Genomic DNA, 11,118 nt, shown 5'->3' with positions numbered 1-11,118 from the left:
TCAACAGTCCAAATGCTATCTATAGAGATGTTCACCTGAAACTTGTGTACTCTTATTGATCAATGTCACCCCATTAAATTTAATTTTCTAAATAAAATTTTAAGAAAAGGTAGATGAGAAGAATCAACTCGTAGTTGTGGCACTTGCTTCTCCCTATGGGCCTTCGCTGGGGGCTCCAGCTGAGCCAGTGACCGCTTGCCCAAACCAGCGACCTTTGGGCTCAAGTCAGCGACCATGAGATCATTTCCATGATTCTGCATTCAAGCCACGACCCTGTGCTTAAGCCAGTGACCCTGTACTCAAGCCAGCAACGCTGCTCTCAAGCCAGCGACCCTGCGCTCAAGCTAGTGAGCCAGTGCTCAAGCTGGATGAGCCCACGCTCAAACCGGCAGCCTTGGGCTTTCCAACCTGGGTCCTCAGCAGGCCGCTGCTCTAGCCACTGCATTCACCACCTGTCAGGCTGAGTCACAGCTGGGAGAGCAGAGGGAGAGGTGGGAAAAGAGGGCCTGTCTCCAGTTCCTGGAGGAGCTCTGACCGGGTGGTGGGGTTCTGGAGCCCAGCGCCCTTGGGCATCTCCAGCATGTGCAGACGGGGGCTCACCAGCAGAGGGCGCAGAGGCACAGTCTCCACCACGGAACCACACCACTGCTTCCTGGCCTTGCGGGCTGCCGGCAGCAAACCCAAAACAGGAGCGGGAGAACCTGGCGGCTTCCGGGAGCCCTCAGATTGTGGTATCCCAGGGACATTTGTCTTTTTTTTTGTTTTTTTTTTTTTGTTTTTTTACTGATTTTTGGAGAGAGAGGAGAGAGAGAGAGAGAGGGAGCGGGAGATAGTGGGGGTGAGGTGGGAAGCATCTACTCGTAGTGACCGGGCAAACCCAGGAAAAATCCTCTTTTTTTTTTTAGAGAGAGAGAAAGAGGGGAGAGAATTGATGCTTTATCCACTGCACCATCACAGGTCAGGCTAATTCATGTTTTTTACTTTTTTTTTTTTTTTTATAGATACAGAGAGAGTCAGAGAGAGGGATAGATAGGGACAGACAGACAGGAACAGAGAGATGAGAAGCATCAATCATTAGTTTTTTGTTGAGCATTGCGATACCTTAGTTGTTCATTGATTGCTTTCTCATATGTGCCTTGACCGTGGGCCTTCAACAGACCGAGTAACTCCCTACTCGAGCCAGCGACCTTGGGTCCAAACTGGTGAGCTTTTTGCTCAAATCAGATGAGCCCGTGCTCAAGCTGGCGACCTCGGGGTCTCGAACCTGGATCCTCTGCATCCCAGTCCGACGCTCTATCCACTGAGCCACCACCTGGTCAGGCTGATATTTTTTTTTTTTTTTTTGAGAGAGAGAGAGAGAGAGAGACAGACAGACAGACAGGAAGGGAGAGATGAAAAGCTTCAAATCCTAGTTGAGGCACCTGCATTGTTCACTCTCAGTTGTTTAACTGGGCATGCAGTTTTCACGTGCTTATTTGGGCAGCCATATTGGGTGTCTGTGTTCCAGGCCCCCCCCCCAACCCCGAATGACACAAGCCTGGGTCAGGCCCGGGTCAGGCCCCAGCAGCTGGCACCAGGGCGCTGCGCCCCACGAAACCTGCAGCTCTGTTCCCTGTCCCAGCTCCTGGACCAGCCAAGATGGGGCTCTGATTCCTTTACAACAGGAAAGCGATCCTTCTTCACATGGCTGGGGGGGGGGGGTTCTTTAAAATGTAATAATAATTTTTAAAAGGTAGTAACCAACATGGCTCCCAGCTAAAAAGGCACAAAGGGTGTTCTCGGTGAAGATGCCCCTTTCAGCCCTGCCACCATTGGCCATCTGGGAAGAGGGGAAGGCCCCAGCTCTGTGGGAAGCTGGCCCCCGGGAGCCGCTTCCAGGCCAGAGCTGTCAGTCCGCCCTCCCCCTACACGCCCGGCTGCTCTCACCTCCTCCCCTGGGTGTGCGTGGGGGAAGAGGGGACAGGGAAAGTGAGAGGAAAGGAGGGGTCGCTGCGGGTCTCAGAGCCCTCTGAGAACGTCTCCACGCCCACCTACTGCAGAAACAGGAGAGGGGCCTGCCGCTCTAGTCTAGGCCAGCGGGGCTTGAAGTGGTGAAGATGGGCAGAGGGGTGGATCTGGGACAAGCAGAAGGAGAAATGCAGGGGGTCAGAGGGAAGCAAATGCTGGGGGTGGGGGAGTGAAAAGAGGGGGAGAGGGAAATGAGGGGAAAATGCAGAAGGAAGCTTTAAACCCTGAGGGCTCCCGCCGTGATGTCCGATTTGGGTTTGTTTTTTGGGTTTTTTTTTTGGTTTTCGTTTTAGAAAAAATTAGTCTTTTTGTAAAAACAATATAGGCTCCCTATGAGCACTTTAAGCACGGCAGCAAAGTATAAAAGCAAATAAAAGTATTACCTGCAAAGTACAAAAAGGAAATAAAAATATTACCTCCAGTTCCATCATGCAAATATAACCCTCATTAACATTTCTGCTATAGCATCCTAGACAGATTTCTATGCATTTTTACAGAGAGAAGGAGAGATAGAAATACTTTCATTAAAATGGGATCATGCCATATGTCTTTTCTCTCTCTTTTTTTTTTTTTAGTGAAGACGATTTAATTTTACTTGATTCTAATTGCAGAACATGGTTCTTAAGTAAAAAATGAAGAAATTCTTGAACTGCACATACATTTTTTCAGAACAAAAAATACCTGTCCCCCCCACTCCCCCCCCCCCGCAAGAGCCCCACAAGTTTAGGAAAAGAGTGACATTTAGGTGTAAACACGGCTTCAGCCTCACTGTCCGCATTCTTGCCCACGAAGGGAAGAAGGATGACTGGTTGAAGCCGTGCAGTGGTCCGCTGCCCGACCGCTGCCTCTGGTGGCCCTGGTGACTGTTGACTGTCCAACCTGTTGTGTGAGCACTGCCCTCCACAATGTCATATGCATTGCGCCCAACAGTGGGAGCCGGGTTGACAGGGGCCAGGCGGCTTCTCTGTGCTGGTATGGGGGGCCCTCACTCGGGTGAACTCTCCTCCCTCGGGGACCCCGGTGTGGGACGCCGCGTCCCGTCCGGGTCCCAGAGGGCCCTTGGCTCTCTGTTCTGGAACCCTTCTCCACGCCAAATGACTTGAGTGTGGGACGGCCTCTTGTCCCGGGAGGCAGATCCACCAAATCGGAAAGGCGCCCTGGCGGTCTCGCAGCGGCTCCCGTTTGACGACCACACGTCTGTCCACCGTGGGCCGCGCCCTTGTGGAGCAAGGGAGAACAGGAACGCTAGTGAGCCGTTTTACACTGCCCAGTTTTATCACGCAAATGCCGTTTGGTAACAGGAACCTGCTGAGTCATTGCATATTCGTTCTCTGTCTCAGGTGTTCGCAGGGCACCCCAGTTCTTTTTTTTTTTTTTCTGAAGCTGGAAACGGGGAGAGACAGTCAGACAGACTCCCGCATGCGCCCGACCGGGATCCACCCGGCACGCCCACCAGGGGCGAGGCTCTGCCCACCAGGGGGCGTCGCTCTGCGGAGACCAGAGCCACTCCAGCGCCTGGGGCAGAGGCCAAGGAGCCATCCCCAACGCCTGGGCCATCTTTGCTCCAATGGAGCCTTGGCTGAGGGAGGGGAAGAGAGAGACAGAGAGGAAGGAGGGGGGGGGTGGAGAAGCAAACGGGCGCTTCTTCTGTGTGCCCTGGCCGGGAATCGAACCCAGGTCCCCCGCACACCAGGCCGACGCTCTACCGCTGAGCCAACCGGCCAGGGCCGCACCCCCAGTTCTTTCACTCCAGCATCTCCAGTCCCTCCGTGGCTGGAACTTTCTCTACTTGCCCCATCGCCCACGCCCACCTTTTGCCATCCTCTGCACACCAAGGCTTACCAGCCAGCTGGTAACACCTCCTGGTGTGTCCAGATCGGTCCTAGTGTGCATCCCTGTCACCAGGTAGAACACGTGGGCCGAGGCAGGTGTCTGACCCAGGCTGAGAAGGGTTTATCTCAGTGGTTTCCAAACCGTCAGAGACTGCACATTGAGTTCCAGTGCCCAGGCCTCTGCCCGGCCTGACTGGAGCAGAACCTCCCGCTGGGCCCAGGCGTGGGAACTGTCTGTGTCCTGTGAGAGTCAGAGACTCAATTGCCGGCCCAGGCTTCCAGCACCTCTCAGGGCAGGGCTGGTCACGCAGACTTCCCGCCACGTTCGGCATGCAGACCTCGCCAGTTTCCCACTGCTCACAGCTTTGAGGACCGGCAGCAGAGAGCTGTGTCTGCCGCTCCTGAAGCAAGGTGGCAGCTGCATCACCGGCCACCGGAGGGGATGGGTGTGATGGCTGAGGGACTGATTCCTGCATCCTCACAGCTGCTACAGCGGTTCTGGAGACATCTTCCCCATCCCTGAATGAACACACACACACACACACACACACACACACACACACACACACGCACACATGCACACACACACACACACACACGCGCGCGCGCGCGCGTGCACTCACATGCATGCTGGCCCGGGAGAGGGAAAGCCTGACCCAGCCATGAGATCCTTGAAGACCTCTGACCCCTGAGCACCTCTCCAGCTCCCCCGCCCCCCCCTCCCCCGTGCAAGGCCATCTGCTGAAGGACCCGGGAGAGTCACGGCCTCAGGCTTCCAGGATGCAGGTTTAGGGACTACCATCCAAGGGGGCGCAGGCCGAGAGCACGGGACCTTGGGCGGGGACGACAAAGCAGAGACTGTGAGAGGTCAGAGATAGAGGCGGTTGAGCCATAGGCGCCAGGAGATAACGGGAGACCCGGCAGAGCCGAGGCCCACCAGCACCGCACAGAGACCAGCACAGGGTTCCGCGCTCCGTGGAGGGTTAGGCGGAAAGAGAGGCGACCTTGGGGGGAGACCAGCAGAGCTGCTTCCGAGGATGGAGCAGGACCAGATGCTGTATCCCCAAGCCAAGGACCTCCCTTGGGTGGGCAGAGGAACACCCTCCCCCCTGCCCACCCCTAGTTCTCCTCTGCCTGTCGCTACCCCCACTTCCCCCACCCCCTGCTTGGTTCTCCCAGGCGGTGGCCAGCAGAGGGGAGGGAAGCTTGTCTCACGGAACCCCAGGAGGGAAGCAGGGAGGTGGTGGACACAGCTGCTGCTCCTGAGCTCCTGCCTGGCCCTCCTCAGGGGCTGGCTCTGGCTGGCAGGCCCCCACCGAGAAGGAGGCGCAGCGCCTACCCCGCTGTTGCTCAGCTGGGGTGCCCCGTCTTCCTGGCTCCCGGCCAGCACTGCACAGGGGCCGTGAGCCCGGGGGGGGGGGGGGGCCCTAGCCTGGTGAACCCTGGCGTCCCCAGCTGGCTCCGGTTGTGCCGGGCTCTCCGGTGTCCTCCCCTGAAAGGGGATGCCTGGGCAGGGGTTGTAGAAAACAGAAGGCCAGTGCCTTTCCCCACTTGTGCAGAGCTGGGGGCAGGCTGGCTGACCTGGGCCCTGGGGTCTGTCTCCTTCGGGGTGAGACTGGTCAGGTTTGCATCAGGAGCCAGGTTTTAGGGTGGCTTGCTCTGGGCCGGGCTGTGGGCCACGCCAGGGAACTGTGTTGGGGGTGGAAGGCAGGAAGGTTCCTGGTCAGTCCCTCTTCGGTGGGTCGAATTCCCCAAGGGCGAGGCTGTGGTCAGTAAGCATATTTATTGGAAGAGAGATCCAGTCTCCTTGGCTCTGCCGGCGTCCTAGGCCACGAGGATTTCGATGTCCAGCTGCAGCCGGCTGGCCTTGACCGTATAGCAGCCCTGGATCAGACCCCGGGGCTGGCTGGCGTGCCCGCGCCAGTGGGACTGGATGACGCAGGCCGCCTTGCGCGTCTGGAGGAACCGTCTGCGGGCCTGCCACATCCGGACTTGCGCCTGCACCCTCACCACCGCCCACTCCTGGCAGCTGTAGAGCCTCAGGGCCAGGCGCCGCCTGCGCTCCAGCATCTTGGTCTGTGCCGACCTCCACCAGCACTGGATGACCCAGGTCCTGAGCGCCGCGTGCAGCAGCGTCCGCCGCACCACGGTGCCCCGCCACCAGGCCTGGATCTTCACGGCAGCCTTCTCTAACTGCTCCAGGAAGGGAAGAGTGCAGAGATGCTCAGGGAGGGACCCTCTGACTCCTGTCCCCGCCGCCGGGACGGGAGGAAAGGGGGTCTGGTCCTGGTGGCCCTGCCTACCCACTTCTAGGTCCCATCCATTTTATTTTTGACCCTTCACTCACCTTGGGACACTGCTCATCGTTCTCTGGGCTGATCTCTCCTGCCCTGGCCTTACTCACATTTTTTGTGTCCATGGCCCTGGTCTTTAGAGGGCACTCAGGTAGTGGCAGTGGGGTCACCCTAGTCTTCAGCCCCACCCTCAACTGTTAGTCACCCCCCCCCGGGACTCCGCCCACCTGCGCACTGGCTCCCCTGGGCAGGTATTGTTTGACAGCACTTTATCTCCCCTCCCCTCCCCTCCCCTCCCCTCCCCTCCCCTCCCCTCCCCTCCCCTCCCCTCCCCTCCCCTCCCCTCCCCTCTCCTCTGCTCTCACTGTGTCTCTTCATCGGTTGACCAGTCAGTCACCTTACTGATTGATTCCCACCACTTGGGGGGCCTACTGCTCTCTCTTTCCTTCAGACCCAGCTGGTAACTCAAGTCTTGCTTGTTCTCCACCTTCCTGTTACTTATTCTGTTCCCGCTGGTGGCAGCAAAGAGGGGCCCACGCTGCAGCTTTCCTCCGAGGAAAGACAGGCTTTTCCTTTAGGAATACCGAGGCCAGTGTGGGTTCCGGGGGGGGGGGGTTGAAGTGGGAGGGGCCTGCCCATGGGGGGGGTATGTTTCCATGTGAGGTTTGTGAGAGCGAGGTATCTGAGCTGCAGTGGTGAGGGCCTCCGTCCCCACTCCCCCTCGACTCCCTTGGGGAGGGGGCCGCAGGAGAGCTGACTGGGGCTGTGCCGAGGTTAGTTAAGTGGGTCGGATTTATGTGGCTCACAGGCTCCCCTGGGAATGGATAGACTCTCCCTGGCCATTCTGCTAGAAATGGCATCCAGGACGGGTCCTGCCTCTGAGCGGATCCACTCACCCCATGCCCTGGGGACAGAGGTGCTGCTGGGGTCACAGGGACATGCCCCACAGTGCCCGGGCGCCAGACGCGTACGGGCAGGGGAGGAAAAGCAAGGTCTGGAAACTATGGAGACGAAAGCGGGTCTGTAGAACACCCTTCCCAGCACCAGGCCTGAAAACCCTGGTGAGAGGGAGACTGCCTTCTCAGTGAGGCCTGCCTGCAATGGGGGTTCCGTCCTGTCGGGAGTAGACGTGATGATGCAGTGAAACACTTATAAACACAGCGCCCTCTCTTCTTGTTACGGCGTGAATTTCGTGAGGTCGGACGGACTTGTCAGCGTTCCTGTGACTTGCAGGGCTCCCCCGACACAGCTCCGCAGACCTGCGTGCGTTGGTGCCAGAAATCACGTCTGGTGCATCCCGAGCGTCCCTAAGAAACAGGTTTCTACAGAAAACGATCTTTTCAAAAACCATCCTGTGAAGAGGCCGTCCAAGGTTATGCAGCTGGGACTACCGGGGAAATATTACAGAGGCGGGACAGACAGTTAATGGATATAAACCTGATGCTACGTTTTAGCATTTGCCAACATGGAAAAATCCGTCATTTGCTGCAATAGCTGGACTCGCCCTCAATGTTCACTTGCCTATTTTATGTCTGTGCTGTTGTATTCTTTGTCTTGAAGGAGGCCTCCCGAGGTCCCTGAGCGGCGGGTCCCCCTCAGCCTGGATGCGCCCTGCCAGCTGCTGCCGGGTCTCCCGGGAGCCCCCGCGGAGCCACGTGTCCAGGTTCCGGGTGGGGGCTGCAGCTGCAGACACAGACGCAGGTGATGTGGAGAGGCCGGGCGTCCTTGGGGACTCGGAGGGTCACTCTGGCTCTGGCTTTAGCATTTCTCTCTGCATGAGGCTTGCTGGACGCCCAGGGCCTTGGGACCCACGCTGTCTGGGGTTACCGCTTACATTTCCAGAGCGGACCCTACTGCTTCCTTTAATGAATGTCGCTGTGGTTGAGCAGAGGGCGGTGCCAGCCGCCTCAACGGCCTCCGTTGCTGCATCCAACCGCGGGTCCTGGCAGAGGGACTCCCCGCCCAGCCCCATCGGCTGGGTTCCGGGGCAGGGCCCACTTAGAAGGGGGCTGTGGATGAGGCCCTCTCTCTGAGGCTCTGAGGCCCAGTCCATCTAGGAGTAGGGCGAGGGGCAGGGTCACAGTCAAGGTCAAGATGCCAGGTCCCACTGTTCCTTGTGGCTCTCTCCCCTCCTCCACTGAGGCCTGCTGGCTGTTGACAGAACATCTTACCTTTGTCTCCGTTTTAGAAGCTCCTGGAAGTGCCGGCCAGCTCCGTTTCTGTGCAGTTCTTTACCAGGGAACAGCAGATGGGGTACAGGGGTAACTTAGTAAAGTTGTCACAGACCATGACCCTCAGACCCCTTTCCTTACTGCTGCTCCTCTCTCTGCTCTCCCTAGCTTCCGGTTCCATTTTCTTTTCTTTCTTTCTTTTTTTTTTTTTTTTGGCATTTTTCCGAAGCTGGAAACGGGAGGCAGTCAGACAGACTACCGCATGCGCCCAACCAGGATCCACCCGGCATGCCCACCAGGGGGAGATGCTCTGCCCCTCTGGGGCGTCTCTCTATTGCATCCAGAGCCATTCTAGCGCCTGAAGCAGAGGCCACAGAGCCATCCTCAGCGCCTGGGTCAACTTTGCTCCAATAGAGCCTTGGCTGCCGGAGGGGAAGAGAGAGACAGTGAGGAAGGAGAGGGAGAGGGGTGGAGAAGCAGATGGGTGCTTCTCCTGTGTGCCCTGGCTGGGAATCGAACCTGGGACTTCCACACGCCAGGCCGACGCTCTACCACTGAGCCAACTGGCCAGGGTCCATTTTTTTTTTTTTTTGTATTTTTCTGAAGTTGGAAACAGGGAGGCAGTTAGACAGACTCCCACATGTGCCTGACCGGGATCCACCTGGCACGTCCACCAGGGGGCGATGCTCTGCCCATCTGGAACGTTGCTCTATTGCAACCAGAGCCATTCTAGTGCCTGAGGCAGAGGCCACAGAGCCATCCTCAGCGCCGGGCCAACTTTGCTACAATGGAGCCTTGGCTGCAGGAGGGGAAGAAAGAGACAGAGAGGAAGGAGAGGAGGAGGGGTGGAGAAGCAGATGGGCGCCTCTCCTGTGCCAGAAACTCCATTTTCTTTTTAAAAATATTTTATTTATTGATTTTAGAGAGAGGAGAGAGGGTAGGGGAGGGAGGAGCAGGAAGCAGCAACTCATAGTAGTGCCTTCTCATAGGTGCCTTGACTGGGCAAGCCCGGGGTTTCTTACTCGCGACCTCAGCGTTCCAGGTCGATGCTTTATCCACTGTGCCACCACCACAGGTCAGGCGGGTTCCCTTTTCTTGCTTGCTGGTTTGTTTTATTTATTTTTTTAATTATTTTTTATTTTTTATTTTTACAGGGACAGAGAGAGAGTCAGAGAGAGGGATAGATAGACAGACAGGAACAGAGAGAGATGAGAAGCATCAATCATCAGTTTTTCGTTGTAACACCTTACTTGTTTATTGATTGCTTTCTCATATGTGCCTTGACCGTGGGCCTTCAGCAGACCGATTGACCTCTTGCTCAAGCCAGCGACCTTGGGTCCAAGCTGGTGAGCTTTGCTCAAACCAGATGAACCCACGCTCAAGCTGGCGACCTCGGGGTCTCGAACCTGCGTCCTTCCACATCCCAGTCCGGTGCTCTATCCACTGCACCACTGCCTGGTCAGGCGCTTGCTGGTTTGTTTTACTGTTTTGTTTTGTTTTTTCTGATTATAAGTATTCCACATCTGTTGCTAAAAGTTTAAATCATGCAGAAACATGTAAGATGAAAAGGAATGTCCCGTGAAATCCGCCCCAGAGTTATTCCTCCAGACCTTACACCATGCACAGACTGACTTAAATTTTCGATTAAAAGTAATTTCTGTTTAATTTGTACATTTCAGGCTAAAAATTTCCTTGGCGATTAATGTTTATTCCCTACACTGTTCCTGTTTCCGGCTCGGTGGAGGGTGGGGGTGGGGCAGGCACTCACACGCACTCAGCACATCCATGCCCTGAGAGAAATAGAAAACTGTTTTGTGCTTCTATGTTTCTTTTAAAATTGATTGAGGTAGAAATCATATAACATAAAATTGACCGTTTTAACCATTTAGTGCCTTTTAATACAGTCACATGCTGTACAACTATCACCTCACCACTAATTTCAGTTTCTAATTTCATCTAATTTTTTTAGTGAGAGACAGAGAGACAAGAAGGGAGAGAGATGAGAAGCATCAACTCACAGTTGTAGCACCTTAGTTGTTCATTGATTGCTTTCTCATATGTGCCTTGACCGAGGGGTTCCAGTCAAGCCAGTGACCCCTTGCTCATGCCAGTGACCTTGGGCTTCAAGACAGTGAGTGACATTTGGGCTCAAGCCAGCAACCTTGGGGTCACATCTACGATCCCACGCTTGAGCCGGCGCTCAAGCTGGTGAGCCTGCACTCAAGTCAATGACCTTGGGGCTTGACCTGGGACCTCAGCATCCCAGGTCGATGCTCTATCTACTGTGCCACCACTTGTCGGGCAATTTCATCTCATTTTAATTCTAATTTTATCACCCCAAAAGAAACCTTGGACCCAATAAGCAGTCACTCCCCATCATCTGCCCACCTTAAGCCCTAGCAACCATTAATCTGATTTCAATTTCTATGCATTTGTCTATTTTGGATGTTGCATATAAATGGAATGATAAAATGTGTGTGTCTTTTTGTGCCTGGCCTCTTTCGCTTAGCACGTTCCCGAGGTTCACCCATGTTTTAGCACATGTTGGTATCGTATCCCTCTTTATGGCTAAATGATATTCCATTATCTGATGGTCCATTGTCTGGGTCGGTACCACATTTTGCTTATATATTCATAAACTGACAAATATTTAAGTTGTTTTCGCTCTTTGGTGGTTCTGAAGAGTGCTTCTTACGAGCATTTGCGTACATCGCTTAAATATCTGTTTTCAACATGGGTATGTAAAGACACACATCCCCCCATGTTCATCGCAGCATTGTCCACAGTGCCCAAGACATGGAGACAGACAAAGTG

The 11,118-nt window shown here is 55.3% G+C and overlaps 1 protein-coding gene across 1 annotated transcript; it reads right to left on the bottom strand.

The window, feature by feature from the left end:
• Window positions 1-5,663: 5,663 nt before the first annotated feature.
• Window positions 5,664-6,258, bottom strand: IQCF6 (IQ motif containing F6). Its single transcript, XM_066244288.1, has 2 exons — window positions 6,244-6,258; window positions 5,664-6,032 (listed from the first exon to the last, which is right to left on the bottom strand). Exons 1-2 carry the CDS (start codon window positions 6,256-6,258, stop codon window positions 5,664-5,666), a joined length of 384 nt encoding a protein of 127 aa, XP_066100385.1.
• Window positions 6,259-11,118: the final 4,860 nt, after the last annotated feature.

This window comes from Saccopteryx bilineata, chromosome 10 (genome assembly GCF_036850765.1).
Source record: "Saccopteryx bilineata isolate mSacBil1 chromosome 10, mSacBil1_pri_phased_curated, whole genome shotgun sequence".
Taxonomy (NCBI): domain Eukaryota; kingdom Metazoa; phylum Chordata; class Mammalia; order Chiroptera; family Emballonuridae; genus Saccopteryx; species Saccopteryx bilineata.
Note: the sequence above shows the minus strand (reverse complement) of the source record. Positions and strands in the feature narration are given on the sequence as shown.